This window comes from Podarcis cretensis, assembly GCF_951804945.1.
Source record: "Podarcis cretensis genome assembly, chromosome: 15".
NCBI classification, from domain to species: domain Eukaryota; kingdom Metazoa; phylum Chordata; class Lepidosauria; order Squamata; family Lacertidae; genus Podarcis; species Podarcis cretensis.
The window spans coordinates 7999091-8023809 of record NC_137185.1 but is presented as its reverse complement, the minus strand read 5'-3'; the positions used below and the strand labels follow the sequence as shown (position 1 = coordinate 8023809).

Sequence of the window (24719 nt, the reverse complement as noted above, 5' to 3'; positions counted from 1 at the left end):
TTAAATCTCCATTTGGTTAAGACTATTATTTTGACTTGCTTCACTTCCAGACAAATTCTTTTGGACATTTCTTTTAAGGGCACAGTATTATGCCAGTGAAACGTCCTGAAAACTCTACAGGGACAGTACGTGGTGATGGTGGGAATGAGTGATGTGGTTGAAAATAATTCAGAGTACTGTTTTATCTTTCTGAAAGCAGTACTTTCAGAAAGAGTGTTGAACCTAGGTGTGGCTGTGCAGATTAAAGGTAGGTGGAATAAATCATGCAAATAATGACAGAACTTGAAAGCCATTTTTTGTCACACTTGGATACATTTAGTCAGTCAAGACCCTTCTCTTCTCTGAAGTGGAAATGCCAGAACCAATGCAAATGTAGCCTCCCGCTCCCCCTTTCCCACAATCTCCTGTGGCTTTTCAAAAGGGCTTTTGAATACCTTTGTGGCTGATCAGGTTTCTGCCTTGGACACCCTGTTGGAACCTCTTAAGGTTCAGTGGCTTTCCCCAAGGAAGGTCAGGGCTTTATATTTTCAGCTGAGTCTGTGGGTGTGTCTCTTATGTTCCCCCAGCTGCTGTGGTAGATTGGTGAGGGGGTCAGAGAAGGGGGGGGGGCTTCAATTTCAGGAGGGTTTTTTTGGACAAAGAGGCTTTTGAGCTGGGCAATACTGTGTGTGGTATCAGTTTTATTACGGGGTTTTTTTTTGGGGGGGGGGAGTAAGCTCCTAATGGTTGTACTTATTTGCTTCCCCGCAGCTCCCCTGAAGGTAGGGACTGTTGGTGAGGTGAGCTGGCAGGGAGCTATCTTGAGTTGTATCCAATGTCAACCTTTAAGTTAAAGTCACTTATTTGTTGCGCCGGCAGAATGTTGTTGCACAAGGGAAAACACAAGTAGCATTACAAAGATTGTGGCACAATGTATTGTACAACAAGAATAAGCTGTTGCACTACTTTTTCCTCTGTTACCTTTTTTTTTGGGTGTCTACACATTATTGTGTAGTAACAACAACAACAACAACAACAACAACAACAACAACAACAACACCAGCTGTTATACAACAAGCTTCCGCTAGCACGCCTGTTGTGTTGGAGTCCTTTCTTGTGCAGCCTGCCATTTGCAAGTGCAAGGGCTCATGCATTAGCAGACAGAGCAGGTTGGATACAGGCCCCTGTTCAGCAGTAGCCTTCTTTTAAAATTGGAACTCTACTTGGATCCCACTCATAAAGCTGTCACAAGGTTGGATCCAACATAACCCACGATACAGGAACTGTCTGGGGCCAATGGGAAAACCCATGGTGATGCTGGACCTCTTGGGATGCACTTATTTTGGATGCACCTCTGCTGCTGTTGCCTTGAATCTCAGATACCAGTGTAATAAAACACTGAAAATGCACATTCATATATTTGTAGGACAATATGCAAAAGTTTTTATCAAAAGTCAATTACTGCAGATACAACTGTTGCCCCTTTTGAAGTTAAACCATGCATAAGTATGCTAATAATAACAATGGATTTGGTATTATCTACATTAAGATTTAATACTTTGCACTCCTTTCTTATGTCCTCATCTATAAATGCTCTCTTTTCTTTTTGTAATCAATTTTATGCGTGTATGCAAATATTTATATGTTTCTGATGTCATACAAAGGAAAAGTGGCTTTGGGGACCATCAGCAGCTTTCTGGTATAACTTTAAGCACTTTTTTTGAAGACCTTTAAACCAAACTTGTTGTGTCTTGCAGGTAGAGGATGCCATGCTTATGTTTGACAAGACAACCAACAGACATAGAGGTAAGTTGGGGAAACAATCCCCAGGTCTGATGCTACTTTTTCACATTGGTTGGATATTTTGTGTTTAAATGAGGAGTGTGTTGTGAATGGCTTTCTGGGCCAAAGGATAGTTTAATTCCCCAAACAACAAGAGTTCCCCTCAGTTGGAGAAGCACCAATCTAGCTGTGAAGTTGTGAATCTTTCTCTCTCAGTGACCAAGATTCCGCAGTGATAATATTTGGCTTCGGGTGTTTCAAGAGGTTTTTGAAGTTATAAAATCGTAGAATTGGAAGGGACCCTGTGGATCATCTAGTCCAGCCGCCTGCAGTGCAGGAATCTCAACTCAGCATGCATGACAGATGGCCATCCAGCCCCTGCTTAGAAACCTCGAGAATCCACCGCCTCCCAAGGGAGACCATTCAGCTGTCAAACAGCTCTTCCTGTCAGAATGTTCTTTCTCATGTTTAGTTGGAATCTTCTTTCTTATAGCTTGAATCCATTGTGTCATATTTGATAAGTTCCCTTTTCAGGCTTTGCTTTGGGTTTCTGTGTTGGTAGACTTGGGATCTGGACAAGTATAAAAAGTGACAGAACAGTTGCTTAGGTTACGTGGTTACCACTACAACTCTAGCTGATGTGGAAGAAACCACAGCCAAAGGTGTTCTAAACGTTTGCACATGAAACCTTTCTCTGGTTCCTGACACATTTGATCCCTGGTAAGGGTGAGAGATTGAGTTGTAAACTACATTGCTGTGGCTTCTGTATCCTGTATCCACATGAGAATGTGGATTTAAAAAAACAAATCATGGAAGCTATGAAAGCCTTGAACTAACAATTTGAGCAGGGAAAATTCCCTCCAATTTGAGCGGGGAAAATTCATACTCATAGCAGGGATGAGCTGCCTACAAAATCTTCATATAGCGGTGAGAGTTTGCACACACTGTTTTCTGCTACTGGTTGTCGCCACCTGAACACTTTATCGTCCTCACTAGTAGCCTAGTAGAAAAAGGGGAAACTGTTTAAGACAAATCTTCATTGTGCCGCTAGACCTCATGTACACTGGGGACTTCTTTTTTTCACTTGTATCCCCTTTCTGGAAATACATGGAAGCTTGCTTGAAATGGAGGCTGTAGCCTCGCCGTTTCCCATTGGCAAATGTGTCACCAAATGTTGAACATTAGTGCACACAAAGGCATTGAAAAGAAGCAAGGTAGGTCTTTGGTTTTGTGTTTTTGCAAATGAAAGCAAATGCCCATAGAGAGGAATTTTAGAGAGGTCTAGTTCTCTCTGTCGCCGTTGTTTTTCTATATGGTGAGCTGAAGTTCCACTACACATTTGCGCTGCAATTGGTCTGTGATGGCCTCCGTTATGCATACATGATTTAATCCCAGTTTCTGAGCCCATACAAAAGGGCCCAGCATTATAGTAGGCTGGTCAAATAAGCTGTGGATGTCCTCTACAGTTGGTTTCATACAACTGGCAAATACATTGGACTGTGGATAGATAAGTAGGGTTTTATAACTCTGTGGAGGATTCACATGGGGAGTACTGAGTGACCTTGAAGTCTGAAGTCCTCCTCAGCTACAGTAGGACCTTGGAATGTGTCTTTTACTGGGATGTGGATACTAAAACACATCATGAGAAACATCTGGGGGGGGGCTAATGTTTTAGGGGCTGGATCATGGTCAGTGTTGGGCTTTGGAGGCTTTTCTGTGAAATGTAAGCAGGTGGGGTAACACTGCATGAATAAAACCAGTGGAGTGTCAGCCAAGCGTTTTGCAAGAGATTTTTGAACAATGGCTCCTGTCTACAGGGCTGCCAATTTGCATCTGTGCCCTCTTAAGTTAAAACCTTTGTCTCTCTTGCCTTGAGAGTAGTGTGCTTTTCCCTCCTCAAGGCCCTCAGGTTCACTTCTAATGCTTTCTTTCCAAATCGCTGCTTGACTGTTCACCTCTGCCGTTTGTCCACTTGTTTCTCCCTGGAATTTTCAGCATGAAAGGATTTTGAAGTGAGGGCACCCATGTTTTGCATTTGCCAGTTAACTGTCTTGACTGGAAATACGTGTCCTTTCCAAGGGCAGCTGAGGAGTTTTGGGGGTTACAGTTGACCTTGGTGAACGAGCACAGTCAATGCTATCTGTCTTGTGTGGCATTGGCTTATTGGTGCTTGAACAGGTATGGCATCCACCGTTCTTGCTCCCCGACTGTAACCATTTGGAACATTTCTCACATTTGAATCCAGTTAAAGTTTGGGTTCTTTATTCCCCCCCCCCTTGAAATCTGATAGCCTGACAGCTTGCAAAGACATAATGAGAAGATGTTCAATAGGGAAGCAGCCAAACAGCCCTGGTGTGGTCTCCATGTGCCATTTCCCTCAGGCAGCACAAAAGGTGGCAAGTTTTAGAATGGAAATAGCGAAGGCGCTTTGGTGTCAAATTCTGGGGCTTGATTTTTCTTGTTAAGGGAGTAGATTTTTCCCTCCCAAAAGGATTTAATTAATGTCCCTGAGGCAGACTACAGTAACTTCTTGTTGGCACTTTTTCTCACCTGTAGCTTTGCTGAAGTGTGAGCAGAGCCAATTCCCATCAGTAACTTCCCCACCTTCCCACCTCTTTCAGATTTCGCCCTCTGGCAATGATCTGCAAAGGGTGCTGTGGGTGAAATTAGGCTGTTGCTCCTTGGTGCTGGACTTCCTGGCAGCTGAGCTCCAGGCAAGCTGCAGCCTGCTTAAGAACAGCTGTCCTAGTTGATAGGAAAGTGTGAGGCAGCCTTCCCTTGGGAGCTGCTCACCAACTGCCTCCCAGAATCTGTCTAGATTGACCAAGCAATGGAAGTCCCTACTGATTAGTGGCATTGGGCATGAACGTTGGCAATATTTCTCTCTGCCTTCCCACCTTCCTCCCTTCTTTCGAAGGGTCTGCATCTAAGCTGAGGAAACGAGAGAACATAGCAAGCTTATACCTCTGTGGCATCATCTGCACTACACATTTAAAGCAGTATCATACCACTTCCAACAGTTATGGCTTCTCCCAGAGAATCCTGGGAGCTCTAGCTTGTTTAGGGTGCTGAGAGTTATGAGATACCCCATGTCTTCTCACAGAGCTACAGTCCTCAGGATATCCTTATTCCTTGGGAAGAGAGATTGACTGTTAAATCACCCTGGGAATTGTAGTTCTGTGTGGGAAATGGGAGACTCCAGACAAAGTCCTTGTTCAGAATCTCAGGAAACTTCGTAAGGACTCATCATACCCCCGGATCGACTCACCCGGTTTGCAACTGATGTGCCTGCAAGTGGAGAGGAAGCATATATAAGCACTTCCAGAAGGAAAAGATAATTGAGCTATGTGGTCTTTGGCTGACCTGCACATAGTATATCACAACCATTGCAACGTTCCCTCTGTTTGGCTCCATATACAGCACAGATCAGCCAGAGCCCATGGAGGTCAGTTACCTTTACCAAGGGAGCATCAGTTTACACAAGGCCTCCCAGCAATCAGATTGTGTTGTAACCTGACTGTCACCTCTGTTCTGCTGTCTGGGGAGAATAGAGTTCTTGTCATTATGGTGGCATTCTGGGAGTGGGCAGAGAGACGGAGGAAGAGAGACCGATTCTGAATGCAGGCTCCTGGGTGGTGGGAGGGCATGATATATTCTTAATCTTTCAACCTTGTGTTGGCTCAGAGGGCCTGATTCTCACTGAGGTGAGACAGATCACTTCAGATTGCATGTAGGAGCTCACATAATGGAATGCTCACACACACACACACACACACACACACACACACAAACGCACTGCACTCAGAAATTTAACATGGTAGGAATGCCAGCCTTCCTCCTGCCCTTCTCTATTTCTATGTGCAGATATTCCACCACTCTTTATTTTCTAATTTGAAGGAGCAGTTCATTATGTGGCCTAGAGAAGTACAGTGCAGATAAATTAGATTTGCTCCAACTCAGTGAGAGGTAGGCCTAAAATATCCATTGTTTCAATACCAAACTCTTGGTATAATGTCGATATAAGCCACACCCACCCACACCATGTTTAACACTAAACCCGATGGCTGAGGTGGAGGCAGATATAGTTTATGGTTTCTGTTTCCAATTGGAAACAGAGCTCCCGAGAGTTGTCCCATTGATTTCTCAAGCACTGAACTGCTTAGTGTTTATACTCTGAGAAGAGGAAGGCATTTTGCCAGTGGCTGCTCCGATTGTCTTATAAGCCACAAATGTGTCAGCTTCTTGGAGTAATGTGTGTAGTGAATTTGTTTAGGGAATCTGCCAAACAAAAGTTTAGAGCCTTCGAGTAAAATCAGGGTCTGTTACAAGCCCAGGAAATTTCGCATGAGGACAGTAGCCAAACCCCATTTCCTACAATGCCAAACAGCTGGTGAGAGGAAAGCCTGACCTCACCTTCCACTGTCACGGCAGAACCGGGAGCTCAGAAAACTGGAGTAAAAATGATCAGCATAGTATTCTCTTAAATGTTTGCATTTCAAATCATGCTTCCCAAAACTCCCATCTCCTTCCCCCCCACCCCCAATAAAATGAGACCGATTGCGACCTACCTCATAGGGTTGCTGTGAGTGTAATGCTCTATTCTGCCGGATAAAATGTAAGAAAGAAAAAAGGAATGTGGAAATGTTTTAAAGATGTGTCAGAGAGGGAAGGGGAGGGGGGAAGCAAACATGTTTGTGCACTGTGCATGTTAGCCGCCTAACTTAAAGAGGGGGTGGGAGGGACTAGATTTAAGAGGGTCTCATCTCTTTTGATGCTGAACTGCCTTGATGCTGGTAGAGGAGAAAAGGTTGATATGAACTAGGGAGTGTGCTACAGGAGATGTATATATCAAAGTTTTAGAACTGAATTATTATAATAAAAGATAGTTGGCATCAAATTATTTTATAAATTAATTCCAGACTATATTGAGGTGTTTGGGGTCAATTGGAATCGCTTCTCTTCGTCTCATGGAATGAGTAGAATTTAAATACCTGTGTGTGCATTCCACTAGGACGAAACTAGATAAAGATTATCAAATACATTGTAAATTAGATACAACACAAACGATAAAAGTATGGTCGTGGTGTGATTAAGCCATTTCCGACCTGGGAGGAGAGGGGGTTGTGGGCAAAACCCTCCTCCCACACACACGGGGGCGGGACCTGGCCCCCGCGTGAACAGGGAATCCCTGGGCGTGCCTTCCACCCCGTCCGCCAATCGGCTGGCAGGGGAGGCGGGGCCTAGCCCATTTAAGGCCAGGCACACCTTAATAAAAGTATGGTCGTGGTGTGATTACTGCCAATTGTGTTGCTGTTCTAATCACTGAGAATAGGTAAGGTCAGAAGTAGGCATATTCTGTGACAAATGCGGGTTCTGGGATCAGCCCCTAGTGGGGATATTTACTTATTTGTGCACTTGTGCAGAAACTGAACATTGTGATTGTATGCTCTACGTATCAGAATGTAGTTCCCACCAATGTGCAAGAAAATGAAGGTGGAGCCAATTTGAAAGCACACCATGGGCATGTCCAGTAGCTGCTTTCCCATCCTGTGAACACCAACCCTACCCTCTATCAGCTACATGATTCAGTGTGCATTTTTGGCATCATTGCATCTAGCTCCCCCCATGTTCGCAGTACCTTTCAGAGACACTGGAAATGCAGCGGGAGAATAGCTAATAGCTAAGAGCCACAGCCTTTGCTATTGCTTCTGGTTCTCCCTGCTTCTTCCATAGCTTCTTTCTTCCTAGCCAGCCTGATAGAATACTACTTTTCTCCCTGTCTTTGGCTCACAATCCCCAGGACCGCCAGGTTAAAACCCGACCCGAAGGGATACCTGTGCTTGCTGTCTAATTTCTTTTTCTCATTCTGAGTTCCTTTGTTCCCACCAAGAGATTGGAATAAGGGATTGGAGTCCAGGCCAGGCTTTTTCTGGTCAACAAGTTCAAAAGTGACTTGTTAGCAGTATGTAGTTCCTGAGATTCAGGCTCTTCTCTCCTCCTGCACAACCAAGTTGATCACTGCCATTTCTGTATTTATTTCAATGTGATCCTAATGAAGTCCCCTTTTTCATGAGCACATGGAGGCAGACACATTCTGCCTGTGCTGCTGTCACACCACTCCAAGCCACTACATCTTCGATGAGAAGCATGTAAATGTTATGCTTTTTGTTTAATTCTTAGAGTGAACTGCAACAAATGCAGGATCCAGAGGGAAGTAGAAAAAGGTGTTTGGGAAACCTGGTGTTATCAGGTACAAACATGAGTGACAAGCCATCGGAGGGCAGATTCTCCTGTCAAAACACCTTTCAATTTATCTTATCTAGCACAGAGTTAAGGACTGTCGATTAGGGCTGCTTCTACAGAGGACACTTTTGACATCAACAGAGACCTCTAAGGTAAACTGGCAAAAGCCCTTTTGCTTGGAAGCAAGGCAGGTGTGGATTTTGAGGACTTTTATTGGCTCTGGTTTGTTTTATAGCCTCACTTTACGACTGGTCTCAGTAGTGTCTCTGTGCACGTTTAGCATTGTTATGTGAGCTGCATGTGAAAGATCCAGAGAAACAAGGACAAGGAATTCATTCAGGAGAAACGGAGAATTCAGTGGGGCAGGGGCTGTCCATAAGGAACAGGCCTAGCCATGTCTGCGCAACAGGACCTGCTGGTTAGACTAGGCTCATCCCTCTGAGGACTGCAACAAGAAGTTAGGCGTGCGCTTGCTAGCTTCTGCAAGAGACCCGTGGAGACACAGCGCCTTTATCAAAGTGTTGCCTGGGGAACCAGTTCGGATCCATTCCTACCAGCAGGGCCAAATATGCTGGCCTTGTCAAGGTGTATGAAAAAGACAGGTCCTTGGGGATGTTTGGCACAGACTTATTGCTTTTGTCCGGGGCTTGGAAAGGAGGCGCATTTTAAATTTCAATCCATAGCATCTATTTGGGGGCAGAATCATCCCCTCCTTGGTGCATACAGTTACTCAGTTTCACTGTCTCCCTCTTCCACATACCTCAGTGCTATATTTTTAACACTACTGTTAACAAAACATGTTTTTATTGGTGTGATGTGCTACGAAATGTGTGTGTTTGGGAAGCAGGATTCCAGCTGCTCCTTTGCTTTGCCTCCCTAACATTCACATTGCCCTGCACCAACCACATCTTATGGGTTATTGAGTCATACTTCAGCACACCAGCACCTTTGACTGCTGTTTTACAATGTCCCCTCCAACCTCAACCCCCAGAAAACCAGGAAGAATAACTTTTCTTCAGCCTATCAGCTTTGGTAGGCTACTGAAGTGAATCCTACCACTATCACCAATTGAAATGGATCCCACCACTGGTTACCAATTACAGCGGATTGCATCTCCATAGGTTATATAACCTCCATAGGTTAACTTGTGGTTTTGTGTGAGATAAAACTTTAATACTTGGAGACTCAGGCAGAAGTTGAACAAATAAGAAAGATTTATTTTACAGAACAAAGCTGGTAGAACAAATGATGCGTCAGGTGATAAAGCTCTTTCAGGAAACAGTCAATTCTAATTATATATATATATTTAGTGGATGTTACAAGCTTCTGAAAAGTTAGCAAACACACAGCTTCTTTTAAACTTCAGTTACGTATTTTCAATTATTACTCTTCAGTTAGATGTTGCAGGTTTCTAGACTAGGTGGTAAATGCTTAGGTTCTTTCACATTGTTTCACTTCGGTTCCTTCGACTTAATTGTTGCGGTGTTACAGCTTGTTACTTGGGTTTTTAACAAGGTGGTACTTTCTGTCACTTTCCCAGCCTCCTATGAATCTCACTCCTGAGGTACATCTCACAGTATTACTGATCCAGGGGATCACCAAACCCTTCTTAACTCGTTTGGGATTCTTCCCTTTCTAGAAGATCACTCCCTTCCTGACCAAAATGAGACCCAGGTAGAGTGTATCCTCACAGCTCTACTTCTCCTTGCCCAAACTCAGCCCTCCCAGTTAACTCTTGTCTGAATGCTCTCACAAGACACTACAAACTGTCATTCTATCTAAGCTCAGAAACTCCTTTCTCTTGACTGTAGATGCGGATGAGAGTGGATGTTACACACACCTCAGAACCAGCTCTCTTAACTCTCCTTCCAGCTCTTTCCCTTAAACTCTCTGCTAAGCTCTCTCTCAACTATCTCCCAACTATCTTGGGAATGGCTCCTTTTATATTCCCTCCCAAAGTGCTGGCTCCACCCCACTCTACCAATCAGAGAGAGGCTCCAGCCCTCTGGTGGAATCCTGAGGCACTGCATCCGCAGACTCTGGCCTAGCTCAGCTGTCCGTTACAGCTTCCCTAAGGCTTTTTACATGCCTGCTCTCCAAACGAGCTTCAGCTGGCTTAATGCAGTTTTTGTCAATAGGCAGCTTGTGGGCAGAAGCTGCATTAAGCCCTTCCATCGACAGGGCTCTAATCCTGGTCGGATTCCACCCCAGCTCCATAAATGATAGAGTCCAACACCATAGTTGTGCGCTCATGTGCAAACAGCATGCTGCGCTCTCTCGCCCCTATCTAAATGAGAACTAGTGTGTTGCAGTACCATGGTAGAGAACTGACAGTCACCAGGCTGGGTGCTCCCCCAAGGGGCATGCTTGTCTGGCCTGTAGCATCTCCTTCCTGCTCCCTCGCCATGCAATTGAGCTTTGAAATCAGCCTTCTACTGTAGCCAGTTTAAAGCTTTCCCTTAGCTTAATTGTAGAGTGTTCAACTGGGTTTTGGTGGGGAGCTCACAGCTGGAGAAGGAAGAGTTAACCCACCCCTCTCTGTGAATTGCAGTCCTCCCTCCTGCTGAAAACTCCAGCCTCTCATTTTCAGATGGTCACAGTCAGAGAGCGAGGGGTGTGGGTGTGATGTATGTGTGTCTGTGGCCACCCCACATTTTTGCCTTGGCCATGCCTACCAGAGGCATGCAGCCCTTGGGCCAAAACAGTTTCCCCAACTCTGATGTGGTGGTTGGAGTGTTGGACTTAGACTAGCGAGACCCTGATTCAAATTCCTACCAACCCACAAAGCTCTTTCAGTGATTTGAGGTCAATCATACATTCTCAGGCAGACCTACCTCACCAGGCTGCTGTGAGGATTAAAGGTGGGCTCATGCATGCCACCCTGAGCTTTTTATAGAAAGAGCAGTCTAACGTGGTAGATTGCAGTGGGTTGTCAGTAGCTTTCTCAGTCAGAGCAGCATTTGCCAAAGGAAGGATAGATCCAATGAATGCAAAAACTTGTTTCTGCTTGTATAGATGTGAAATTCTACATACTGCATTCATATAAAAGGAAGAAGGGGGTATCCCTATGAAAGAGAAAGTTCCCGGTGCTCCATTTGATGTACCAGAATGAATAGCGCTCTGTTGAAGTTATACATAGGAACCTAGGGAGCTGGTCCATCTAGCTCAGAATTGACAGGCATGAGGGCTCTTTGGGATTTCAGACAAGGGACACAATCCACCAGTCAGTTTTCTTGCACAAGTCTTGTTTGGTACATTGGTGGTTGACAGGAGAACTGCCTGCTGTATTGTTTCCTCTGTAATTTGGGAGTTAAGGATAGAGTTTAGCTCTGTTGATAAGTATAGTTTAGCCTAGCAGCTGCCCACTCACCTGGAGCAAATAATGATTCCTTCTGGGTCAGGAACTTGTCAGGCCCACCACTCAAAACACCCATCTGACAACTAGGAGAGTGTAGGCAGGCAAGCAGGCCGGTTATTCTGTACAAGACTGTGATAAAGTGTCCATAGGCTGTTTTTCTGTTTATAATCCCTCACCCCACCCCAAAAAAGAGTTGGGGTGGGGTTAAATAGCGTATTAAAAGAGTTCTCTTGACTCTCTCTAAAAAGTTGATTGAGCCCCTTTTAAAAGTACCAGGATCAATCTTGAAGGGATTAAGTAATTGGAATGGGGGGAAAGTTTTATTTTGTTATCCTTGCAGCCTCCTAGATAAGATCTTAAACTCAGCAGTAGTTATTGATCTTGCGGGCTGGAAAGGATCTCTCAAGATGATGTCCTTCTAACTTCATTAGGTAAGAGAGCTCCAAAAGGCACGCGGGCTCCTGCTGAGCATGCCGAGCAGGTGAGCCAGGCTGGCTTTGGAGGCTGGCAGTGTCCAGCTCTCGCCCAGGCCCATACACTGGCAGAAAGGCTGTTTGCTCCAAGAGCCATTCTTGCTTTTCACAAGGCATCTAAGAAGGTGGGAGGCAGCGTGAAGGGGTTCTTGCTGTGAGGCCCAGTAATCAGGATGGGTGAAAACCAGGGTGCAGGTTCAAGCAGCAGACGGACAAACCAGGAGGCAGGATCAAAGATTAAGCCCAAATTCGGGACTGAAGGACAGTCACAGAACATAGAACTACACCCGACTCAGGGAAGATTTCATTGATTGGAACAGGAAGCCCTATTCTATCTCTCTCCAGGAGGATCCAGTGGCCTTGGTGGCACTTCACTGCCCAGAAACATGCTGCAACATATGTCATGTGGTAGTTCACCATACAGGGCAGCTGTACACAGATTGAAAGCCTCTCAATTTAAGTCTCATCAGGTCCTCACAAAGGGCTTTATTATTCATAGAATCATAGAATTGCAGTGGGAAGTGGCTACGAGGGTCATCTAGTCCAACCCCCAGGAATAGTCAGGCAAAAAGAAGGTGGAGGTCTTGATGCTGTAGGGATGCAGGGAGGATCAGGCAGCAGGGTCCTGGTCATGAGGAGATAGCCTTGCAAGTTTAGTGGTCCCAGATTCTAGATTGGTATTGAATGTTGCCATTCCACTCACACAGCAGACTTCCACTTCTGCAACAGAACTTCCCCCTCCTCTGCTCTCCTATGCAGCAGCTCCCCCTGCCCCCACTCCCGGCAAAAGCCGGGGGAATCTCTGGAGCAGATTTTGGGAGCACACCGGGACAGAAGAGGAAGTGCCATTGCACAAGCGAGACTGCTCACACAGCATTGGATACAACCCTCCCTTTCTACCCTGCTGCACTCGTTTCTCACCCAGACACTTATTACTCACCATCTCCTATCTACTTTCTGCTCACTCTCAGCAGTTACGCTTTAAGCAAACTAGGAACACTTGTTCAGACAAGCCCTGATTCTACTGGGTCAGTGTGTGTGTGTGTGTGTGTGTGTGTGTGTTGTGTCTCAGATACTGTAAAAGGGAATTTCAGCTTAGTTTAGCGGTGTAACCCTTCAGCAATCCCTCTCTGCCCCATATCATCACCCTCCCTCCCTCCCTCCCTCCCCCCTCCCTTCCTTTGGATTTTGCTTTTAAAGAAAGACGAGGAATTTGGCTTCCAGCAAATCTTGATAAATAAAAGTAATTGTCTAGGTATGGCCAGTTGGTGTAATCACTCTGTTTATTGAAGGAGACAGGAATGATGTTGTTGGTGAGATATTGTCTAAGCTCCGGCTCAGGATAATGTTTTTCTAAGGAGAAAAATAGCCTTTCATTGTTCTGTACGGATGCCAGGAATTCACTTCTGTAGCCGACCTCTGAAATTCTAATTGACGTTTTTATCTACACTATATAAAGATGATTAAGAATTGCTGCCGTTGTTTGTTTATTGCTGTTTGGCTCAAGCAAAACAAAGTCATGCATTTTAAAAAAAATTTAAAGAAAGATCCTGCAGAAGTTTACCAACAAATGGATTTAGAAGAGGCAGTTCCATTGCCTAATTTGGCAGTAGCCTTAAGTTGCTTGTGACGGAGTTCTTTCTTGCCTTCCAAATTCTGCTGCTAAATCACAGGTCTTGCGCATACCTTCAAGTGACCCTTGGTTCCATTTAACAGTCGCTGAAAAATTAACACTTTCCCACCTTGACCATCCTCCAAGGAGCTGTGCACATGTGGTATACACTTCTTGCAACAAACCTATGAAGTAGCTTGGGTTGAGGGACCATGCCTTGTTCTCAGAGGCCATCCAGGAAGCTTCATGTCCAAGAGGGAATTTGAACCCAGGTCTCTCCAGCCCTACATAGCATTTTTGGAATGTTGGGTGCGCTGCTGCTTGCAAGTATTAGGGCAAATTCAGAAAATCAATGTGTGCCTTCTGAGGCTTCAGTAAGAAGGAATGGGTTGCCAGTGAAAAAAGGAGCATGGTTTGGATAGTGTATATTATCTCATAAAGAAACCTGGAAAATGAAGAGTTGTAGGAAGCCTTTAAAAATTACTGTTGATGAGTGGTGGGGGTTTTTGCTGTTAAATCTTATAATGGCACGGTAGGGAGGGGAATAAGGAATCAGAAGGACTATGTAGACACAGAAGGACCATTAATGAACAAATGGAATTTTATACCTCTCAACAAGTATGCACCAATTGGTATTGTGGGCACACCTTGTTTCAGAAACTTATTCATAAAATGTAATTTCAAAATGAAAATATGGCTGGAAGTGTTTATACAGCAGCACAAGCTGCTGAGGTCCCTTCATATGGCAAGATTTGATATACTATAAATCCTACCTGGGTTTATAGATCTTGACTTGTGGTTATGCCACCTGGCATATTTACATGCACTCTAAGCACTGTACAAAGATTCCTTATAAAGTATTGGTGTTGTAAAGAACTTCTACTGTATGTGATGCTTAATGGCTGTCATCATAAATGCCCTTGTCCAGCAATTTGCTTGTGTATACCCCACAGAAGGTATAGTGGCTGTAGTCATTCTCTGATCCACAGGGAACAGCTTTGTTTCCAGATCAGAGGTGGCAGTGTCAAAACTGGCAGAAAACTCTCTCTTCTCTTGCATGAATAGTGTCCACTGGTTGCACAAGCTGCAGAGAAGTTGACGATTCACACTCGTTCCCATCTATTTCACCATTTAATTCATTTTCCACCAGGGTTGAGAAACCTGGTGCTTTTCATTAATGTTATTTAATTGGAAATTAAGAGAGGAAATTAAGCAAGGATTCATTAAGGACTTGAAGCCCTCTCTTGTTTCAGTTTTCTTCATGCCAGCCAAACTGGAGTAGCCATCAAGACTGCCTCCCATTAGATCTTTGGTTCTATATTTGTTTTCATATCCTTTTCCTCCTGACCAGCTTGTTCCAATAGCTATCATTACATCATCAATTTCATGTAGGGAGGGAGGTGATGGCTCCCTGCTGTGCTGATGGCAACCATGCATGCTATCAGGCCAGCCTGGTGCATTCTGATGTTGCTCCATGTTTAAAAGTCTGTTTGACAGACTTTGGCATACTAGAATTTGGAGCAATTCTGACTCAGGTTTTATTTAAGATTCATAACTCCTTTTCTGTGCAAACTAAAAACCTGGTCAAATCGATATATTTATTATTACATTTATAGCCATTCGTCCCTCCCAAAAGGAGCTTGGCCAAAGTAAATGGTTTTAAATGTGAATGTGGTAACATAAGTTGCTAAAATTACAGGCACTTTGCTTCTTCCCCTATGCCTTCTGACGTTGCACTGCTGGAAGCTAAGCCATGGTCTGGCTTAGCATCACATCAGAACCTTGGTTTGTGGTTTGTTTCTCTCCAGACAAAACAATGAGGTGTTACCTGAACTTGTTTGGTTGGATGGTTGTGTGTGTGTGTGTGTGTGTGTGTGTGTGTGTATCTAAATTTTCAAAAGATTATAAACATAATGCAGAAGTTCCCATTTCCCAGATGATCAGTTTATCAGATCTTGACATAACCTTGTTAGTGAACTTGGTGGATGCCAGTTGTTGAAACATTCATTAGAAAATCTTGTAAAAGGGTCTCATATTTTGTTAACATCTGCATCATGTTTGCTATTCAAAGCGTACACACTTTTCTTGTAAATTTTTCAGATAAAGCAATTGTCCATACAGTCTGTCACTATCGTGTGATATGTAGATGCTCAAGTCCTTTCTGATTCTGTGCTATGAGTAGTCATGCCGCCACCAAAAGAAAAGTCGTAAGTTCCTTTTGTAGTCGGTTTGAGGAAACAAACCGTTAGCCCTGGTTCAGATGTCATGGTAAGCCAAACCATGGCTCAGCTCCTAGCAGCACAGCAAGAGCGGAGGAGGATTGAAATGCTCCTGGTTTTAGCAGCATGCACTAGCATGCTGCATATTCACCTTTAAACCATCCTTTAATTTAACTGTGGTTTCAAGTGATGTGCACATAAGGCCATTGCAACTACCTGTTTGGTCCTAAGTTGTTATAATAAAATCTTAGATCACTTCTGTGCAACCTTTCCATGTAAACATACTAAAGACTAATCTGAAGATTAGTGAACATCTTTAGTGATTCCATTCACTTGACCTCTCCCCTCCTATGCTGTGCAGTGCTACCTGGGGTGCAGAATAATTGCCATTTTTCATGTTGGCTGTCATACCTTATTGCTAAATATAAGATCCGTAATGAAGGGAAATCACTTCCAGAAATTTGGAGGCATGAGGCAAGCAGGAATCTCCAGAAGGCAGCCAGAGAAAAAAGAATCAATACAGAAACGTTTGTTTTGTTTTTCTAAAGTGATGGTGAGTAAACCTGTCCATAACTGGAAACCTTGACATTTTGTAGTTTTTTAAAATAAAAAGTGCTGTCCAGAAACAACCTTAATGTAACTTCTTCCAAGTGTTCTCCAGTATGAAGGATGAGCTTTAAGGGTCTTGTTGCTTAAGATACAAAGAAGTGCCGTTTCCATTATCTGGCAGACTTACTTTACTCTTAAGAGGTTTACCAGAAACTGTGTGCAGAATCATAATGAATTACTTCAGGTCCTGCACAGGAAGAATATCCTGTGGTGTTCTCTAGATTTAAACTGGGACATATCTCCCCTACTACCTCTATGTTATGAATTAATTCATGGAGCATTATTGCTGTTTGTACCATCTCAGAACTATAAAAGCGGAGATATTATCAGGTTGCGTTTTCAAGTCATGTGGGACGGTTTCAAAACATTAATTGGTAGAAATCCAAGTGCTCACGAAGGGAAAGAACAAAATGCAACATTTACATAGACAGATTTAATGCAGTGAGTGGTATTAAAGATGCCAAGTGTAATAAATCAGCAGGCAGCCTTGAGAAAACAGGCAGATCCCCTCCAGCATCGAGGAAAATGTTACATAAAACATTTTAACATACTGAACAATTTGTTCTACGTTGTCATTTCTGAGTGTGGTTTTTAATGGGTTTGGTAAAAAGAAAGCCGACTCGTATTTATGTTCTGCAAGCAGATGTGGTGAATCTGCCACCTTTTTTTTTATTTTTTTAAGGGAAATATTGAGGGATAATGGAAGCCTTTTTGTCGACTTCCTTGACCACAAAGCAACAGGAGGTAACATTGGAGAAGCTTCCTCATAACAGCGTGGCTCAAGAAAGTGGCCGTAACACATGAGAGTGGCTCAGCAGCATGGACTGCCACCATGGTGTACACCAATCTCCACCAATCTGGTGTCCCCCTCATGCTTTGGACTACAAGTCCCATCAGTGTACCCCAAAAGATCTGGAGGGTGCCAGTTTGCCTTAGGCTGTGCAAGCAGTTTCCGTGTCTGTGCTGACTCTGGCTCTGCAATTATCCATGTTATAACTGCTACATGGAAGTGTGGCTCAGCATAGGAAGACTGAATCTTTCTTCTCTCTGAAGGATACACCTGTGACAGAGTTTGAGATCCTCTTTTCCTCCGTCATTATATTAGCTTTCCTGATGCTGCTGAATGCTTCAAAAATAAATTTGGGATACAGCAGGAGCTGAATTGGAAAAAGGCTAGTGCTTGCTTGCATGGCTCAAGCCATTGAGCTGTGAAGGAGAGGCTTTGAAGGCTGAGGATTAAAATCTGACTTATTTCTGTTTCCAAATGTGTAATTTAGAAGTGGCTTTTTTAAAAAAATCCTTCTGTCTCCATGGAGGTCAGAGTCCTAGTATGAATGATGGCATCATTTTGCTACTTTCTGAACGGAACATGAAATAATGTTGGCTCTCAGTTAACAATTGGGTTAATGTCTCTTTGTGTTGATTCCACCTCACCCCCCTAAAAATAACTTACTTTAGAAAGCAGCCTGTTGCATCATTAAGAGAGGCTTTATCTGCGCTAGCATTAATTCAGGTTGCCTATGAGTCATGTCTTTTATTCTTTCTTAACCACTTAGTTTAATATGTCATCTTCGGGTGCAAATAAATGAGTAAACCTGTTCCCACCAGAGGTTTGCTATCCTGTCCCCTTTCCCAGCCCTGCCAATTTTTTCCATGTTTATCAAAACACACCATACGCAGTGGACCTGCATTTGTGGCTCCTTGTGCAGGGCAGATCCCAAGGAGGTTATCTGGTAATTAAATCCCCAAGCTACAACTGTGTTATTGCCACATGGAATGAACCATTTATATACTACCTTCTGTTTCTTTAATAATGGGCTGGGCTTCTTCCTAACCCTGTTGCTTTTGTACACTTACATTTTCTAGAAAGCTGGTGCTGTGAATCTTGAAATCAATGTGGCTGCAATCACACACCGCATGAAGTATAGTCCCGGTCATAGAAAGTGTAGAGAACACTACACTCAGGAATCTAGCAAGAAAATTTCATTGTGTCTCTTAAACAACAACAGAGCAGGAAACTCCTGACCCAACACAGACACATCTAAATTCAGTGTCATCCAATAATTAAATACCATGAAACTATCCATGCAGCCTCAGGTACAGAATCCATGGCTATGGAGAGATTATGGGGTGGGGAACTCAGCTTTCAGCGTTTTTTAAAGGAAGATTCTAGTCCTTATGAGAAAACTATGGATAGTGCAAATTATAGAGTGGTTGACTCAAATTCCTGGTCAGCTGGCCAAGGTCTCACTTTTCACCTTAGGAGTTTTTCCTCATAGAAACCTGTTTTTCTCTTCTCACCCCCCCCCCCAATCTTCTGTTCTTGTTTTGCTTTTAAAAGCTAAACTAATAATGTTGGTAGTACTAATGGTGTGGACAGAAGCAAACAGTGTTGTCTGTATGCGTCAAATATATAAAGCACTTTAATGTACTTTCACGCTTGCATGTTGGTAGACATGTCTCTCCCACCCCCAAATTATGACCCACAGTTGTTGCATATGTTCAGAGTCATCTGATGTGCAAAGCATCTGTTGCTAATACCACTATTTTATTATTTATCAAATCCATTTCTTCATAGAATGGCTAATTTCAGACCCACAGCTGCTCTCGTCATCTTGGTGCAGCTGCTACTTACCGAACAAAGCCAAACCAGTTTCACATTTGTCAGTCTGTCTCTTTTATTGTGTATTTTTGAAAGGACTTGAGTACGTTGCTCCAGTGCCACAGGCCAAGATGTTGAAGGCGGGCAGAGAGGAGAATCACACTTTAGGACTGCAGCCCTATGCTGAGGAGTAAACCTCACTGTAAACATGCATTACAATTGTGCTGTTTAAAATGTATTTTTTCCTAGAGTCTTTTGCACCAGAAAAGAACTTGGTAGATTCTGTTTGCAATCCGGTATAACTCCTGAATCTTCTGATTCTGCCAGTTATCTTGTTACCACTTTCCTTTTTGTGTATTTCTTTCTCAGGGTGTACAAGAAATGTAAATATCCTATATCCATACTCATAGGGATGCATATATATACTAGCCTTGTAAAGAATTAGGATCAGCAACAGTTACCTGTTGTCCTTACCCTTCTTTTCTCCCATTGTGCCCATTCATTTTCCCTACTCTGTGTTTCTCCACACTTCCTGGAAAGAAGGCCAAGATGAAATCAGGATAGGCAGTTGCCATAGCACAGTCCATCCCATCTTTCCTCCAAGGAGACCAAGGTGGCATACATAGTTTCTCCCCCACCCCTCAAATTACCTTTAACATTTGCCCTCAACAGTCCTGTCTCTGTAATTAACATCCACATGAATTTCTGGTGGAAATTTCTACTTGGAAGATATAGAAGGCAGAGCTTGGAATGGAGGGAAAATAGATAGATGTACAGGTTTGGGTATGTCTGTAGAACCTCTTTTCCAAAATGGTCACAATCTATCCTCCTGCGCCATATACCTCATGAACCAGGAGGCCTGTATACATAAGATGTATGTAAATCTCTTAAGTTTATTTGTGCAGTTAAGTGGGAGTGTGAGGCTTGCAAGGGAAGCAGACTAGACCGGAGTCTATTGTCAGCCAAGTGGAAACTGCCATCAGTAATTTCTTTCCTAGAAAATTTTGCCACAGAGACTGTTCTATATAAGGGTAGAGAGAAAGGGAGGGCTTCGACTGCAGTGCTATGATGGCTGTCAGTACCAATTTTCAATGGCTTAGGGCTCTGAAATACAGTACAGTCATACCTTGGTTTTCGAACCCCTTGGTACGCAGATGCTTCAGCTCCAAACACAGCAAACCCGGAAATAAATGTTACTGTTTGCAAACACTTTTTGGAAGTTGAATGTACGTTTCGGCTGTTGGCATTGTTTCCGGGGCCAGTCAGCCAATCAGAAGCCGCACCTTGGTTTGCGAACGTTTTGGAAGTCGAACGGACTTCCGGAACAGATTCCGTTCGACAACCAGGGTGCAACTATATATGATGTTTATGTTATGCAGTGCTCATTGACCTAGTATCCAAACCAATCAGATGCTTGATTAATTAGGTATCACACTGAGGAAGACAGAATGGCACTTTGGTGGATGAACTCTGGAATAAGTCTAATGGAGAGCCAGTGTGGTGTTATGATCAGTGTGCTGGACTTGAGCTTGAGGATACTTGGGTTTGAATGGGTCTGAAACTCACCTGGGTGACCTTGGCTCAGCCATTCTCATTCACAACTGTGCCTGTGTCATGGGGTTGTGTTCTGAGCTACTTGGAGGGGAGTTTACAATACAAATGTGAGAGAGGAACAAAACATAGTTCAACCACGTTTGTAACTGCTAAATTCAGAGGACGTGGAGCCTGTTGAAGTCCCATTGCAATCATTGGAGCAGTGCATAGTTGACTATTTCGGAGTTTGGTGGGGAAACAGATTTTTTTCCCATGGAGTTGACGTAAAAAAATGGATAGAAGTTTAGTGTGATTGTAAAATTAAAAGGCAACTGGGGTCTAAGGAGTTTAAATTGCTGCCCGTCTGTTTTCCTGTCTTCAGTAGCAATGGGCAAGAGAGTTGTGTTTTGCCTAATTGTTAGCAAGCCTTGAGCTGAGGTATCTTCCTCTCTGGAACAGGAAGAGACCCACATTCATGGCAGAATCTTGCACTCAAACTCTTGTTCATATCTACATGACGCTTGGCAAACACAGAAGGTGATGTCCAAAGTAAGTTGAAAATAGCCATAGGGTGAACTCCCCTTGTCAGGCTTGGAACCTGTGCTCAGAAAACCAAACTAGCTCCTGTTGTTGTAGTTTGTATGGATTTAAATATATTGCCATAGATACAACTGGTATGATCAGAATGGATATAGTATGGAGTATATTATGGAACTGACAGTGATTTGAAAAGGGAATTTTCTGTTTGTAATATACACATCCCTCCCACCTTTTCCTCTGGCAAATAGGCTCTGGAGAGTGTTGTATCATTTTAAAAACTTGCAAAATATATTTCACCTGAGGAGACAGTCAGATAAAATTGTGTTTGTGTGTGTTTACATTTCCATGTGCTCAAGGATCTTTTAGAAGACATCTGAAGGCAGCCCTGTAAAGGGAAGTTATTATTGTTTGATGTTTTCGAGTGTTTTTGATATCTGTCAGGAGCCGCCCAGAGTGGCTGGCGCAACCCAGTCAAATGGGCGGCATATAAAGAATAACATTATTTTAAAAATTATTATTATTGGCAAAAGAATTGCAATCTCTCCTGCACAATCCAGATCCCTCCCTCCCCCCCCTCTCTCTCTCTCTCACACACACACACACACACACACACATGCATACTTGGTTTATATAATCCTACTGTCTGATTTTTTATTGTTTTCATTTGTAAAATACTGTGCACTTATACATTATTTCCCTCTATGACAATTTACTTGTCTTTTCATATCTTTCCCTTGAAATCTTTGATAAATACGCCCTCTCTCTCTCTCTCTCTCTCTCTCTCTCTGTATATATAGATGGGTGGTGGTGATGGGGGGAAAGGGTGCTGCCAGATACCATTATAACGGAGTTGTTGCTGGGTGGGGAGACGGTTGTGAGGGTGAGATGGAAGGGAGAGGAAGCGGGAGATCTTGAATGGGTGGGAAGAACTGCTGCTCTAGTGAAAGGGGGTGGAGGGACCTAGCCAGAGCAATCAAGGTGACCTTAGCAAAGCTGACAGCAAGTTGGATCATCATTTCTGCTAGGTCTTCCTCAGTTCGTTGCTGGGACTGTGATGCAAGACCAGAAACAAAACAAAGCAGATGGGAGACATAAAGGAGAAGAAGGAAACAATGCCACTTGCTTGATGTGAGGGTGAAGAGTTCCGTAATCATAGGTTATTTTTCATGAGTGTTGGGTGCAGTGCACCTGCAGAATTTTCTGTCTGCAACTATGACCCTGAAAGGCAACTGCACAAGAGTCCACAGCATCTCACGTCCATTTCCGTCGCTTTCCCAGTTTGTGTGCATTCTTAAAAGTAAGCTGGAGAGACAGTAAATCTTTTAAAAGTGGTTTGATAAAGGCATTGCCTCCCAGTGGAGGTAGAACTGCATCTCCAGGAAGGACTGGAAAAATGTCTGAGACCTGATACTAGTCAGTGTTGAAAATACTGAACTAGACAGATCAGTGATCTGATTCAATGAAAGCCCACTTCCTTTGTCTCATGTGTGGTGAGATAACAACTGGCTCAAGGTCAGCAAGTGAGCCCCAGGATTGAGTTGGACTTTTAATTTGGGTCTCCTGTGTCATAGTCTGAGACTCTACCCATTTCACCATCTGGCCATCTGCATGGGAGGATGTGGCCACTCTTTTGCCTGATGTCTTCAGCTACAAACCAGCCCTCTTTCAAGGGGCTTTATTATAGCTAGTTTCAGAGATTTGTCTTCTGGACAGCTTTGGGAAGGAGTTGAACCCTGAAGAATTGCAACTCATACCAACAAGTCATTCCCAAAAGACAAAAACGGAGACAGCGAGGGACTGGGAGCAGAAAATGGAGGCTGTCTTTGGTGAACAGGGACAGTTGGAGCATGTGTCGAACACTGAAAATAGCTTGCTAGCACAGAGTCTCTTGGAAGGTCACTCACCCAAGGCCACTGTTAGGGTTGTATTTTTGGTGGTTTGTGGCTGGGAGCAGGCAGAGGAAGAGGAGCATTGTTTCCCTGTATGCTTTTTGCAGGACGCTGAGCATTTGGATGAGCTAATTCCGAGTTGATTCTGGTTTTGAGCAGAACAAGACCTCTACTGTCAAGTGCTTTAATAGCATTTGTGCCCCTTCCATAAACCAATCTCTCCCACCTTGAGAAGGTGGGGGGAATAAATAATTCACCATCAAAAAAAATTGCTGCTTTTTGGAACTGTCTTGTCTCTTTTGAGTTGGGCTTGGAGACAACTAGACAAGCTTCAATGAAAGCGAATAAAGTGACATTACTTTCCGAGCACAATCTTCTGTTTCCAGTCACTTTTCAACAGACATTCAATCAAAATGCTAATAGCCAAGGCAACAGGGGAGTGGGGTTATTGTAATCCTAATTGATAGGCTGCGGGGATGGGTTTTGATAAGTGCTGCTAAAGATTTTGTTTGTATGTGTGTGTGTGAAATTCTCTTTTAATTACAGCCACACTAATAAAAAAAAACTACAAACAGTGTTTTTGATGGTTACCTGCGTAAATGGGCTTTTGGAGTTTTGTTTAAAACTTTTTTTAAGGCCAACAGAACACCAGATATCATCAAATTTACCTTTAAAATAAAACCATAGCAGAGGCGGTGGTGAATTTTTCTGTGCTGTGGCAGGGGCTACTTTGCATCAAAATTAAGGCTGTCAGATCTAAAGAGAAGTTGAATAGGGAATCCAATCATTTATTTATACAATAGCCTTTTCATAAAGCCTTAAGCAGAAGCTGCACAGCAAACCAGTACTGCATTTATATCCTTGGCTTGGGTAATTAGGATCAATTATATCAGTGAGATTTCTATGCTGGAGATGTGGATAAAATATTTTGTTGTTTATAGCCAGGTTTTGGTGACCCTAAAATAGGAATTCCCATACTCTGTGCCAGTAAACAATAAATAATATTAAAGCCTCTACTGAGCCCACAAGTGGTACCAGGAGGGGCAGGGAAGGAGCTGCCCCCACCACCAGCCTTGTGCTGGACTCATTGTGGTTACTTAAATAAAATGTTCCTTTCACACACAAATTATGATTGAATCATGAACTGGAAATTAAAATAAGGCTGCAGCCCTAAACATGCTTCCTTGAAAGGTTAACTCCATCAAAATCAATAGGACTTATTTCAGAGAAAATACATTTTAGGTGGAGGTCTTAAAGAGAAAAATATTGTTTTTTCCCCTTTCCAAAATCTAATATGTGGAATAACACCCCCCGCACCACTCAGAAAGACACATTGCCCTTCTGTGCGCTCCTTAATGTTTTTTCCTGCTGCCACTGCTGGAGCCCATATCCCCAGGAGCTTCTACGTGGTTTCTCTTCATGATCCATTGTTCTGGTCATGTCATCCTTCCAGTTGGATTCTACTGATGATTGATTTTTATGAGTGTGATTGAATGATCCAATCTACGCCAATACAGAGTCATAAGAATTACCAGTTTACAAAGGAGGCTGTCCATTGCATCTCTGTATGACTCCCTGGTCTGACCCACTTCCAGTCAGCCTCCTCTGAGAATAGTCAGTTTCCTTAAGCTCTGCACAGGGTGTGATTGAATCAGTTGGTCACTTCGAATGCTGAAGGGCAACCATTCCTGCTCACTGCTTGAGCTATGACTCTTAGCTTGCCTTCTTCCAAATAGAAGGTATGCTCTGAACATGAATTCTCAGAAAGCAACGGCAGAGAGATTCCTCTGAGGGCAAGCAGCTCTTGCTACCCTAGGGAAAGCTTTTCAGATGTGACAATGAAGTGTGCTGCCAGTTTTAATTCAGAAAAAAGTGCTTTG

General features: G+C 43.4%; 1 protein-coding gene across 43 annotated transcripts in view; it reads left to right on the top strand.

Moving 5' to 3' along the window:
* MSI2 (musashi RNA binding protein 2) overlaps positions 1-24719 on the top strand; it is a 413369-nt gene that overhangs the window by 225722 nt on the left and 162928 nt on the right. For all 43 annotated transcript variants that reach the window (XR_013833509.1, XR_013833510.1, XR_013833511.1 and 40 more), the window contains one exon: positions 1737-1785. Coding sequence is in view for 40 of the 43 variants with exons in the window: in XM_079955691.1 (XP_079811817.1) it covers positions 1737-1785 (49 nt within the window). In the remaining 3 variants the exon portion in view is untranslated. The remainder of the gene's footprint in view (positions 1-1736; positions 1786-24719) is intronic.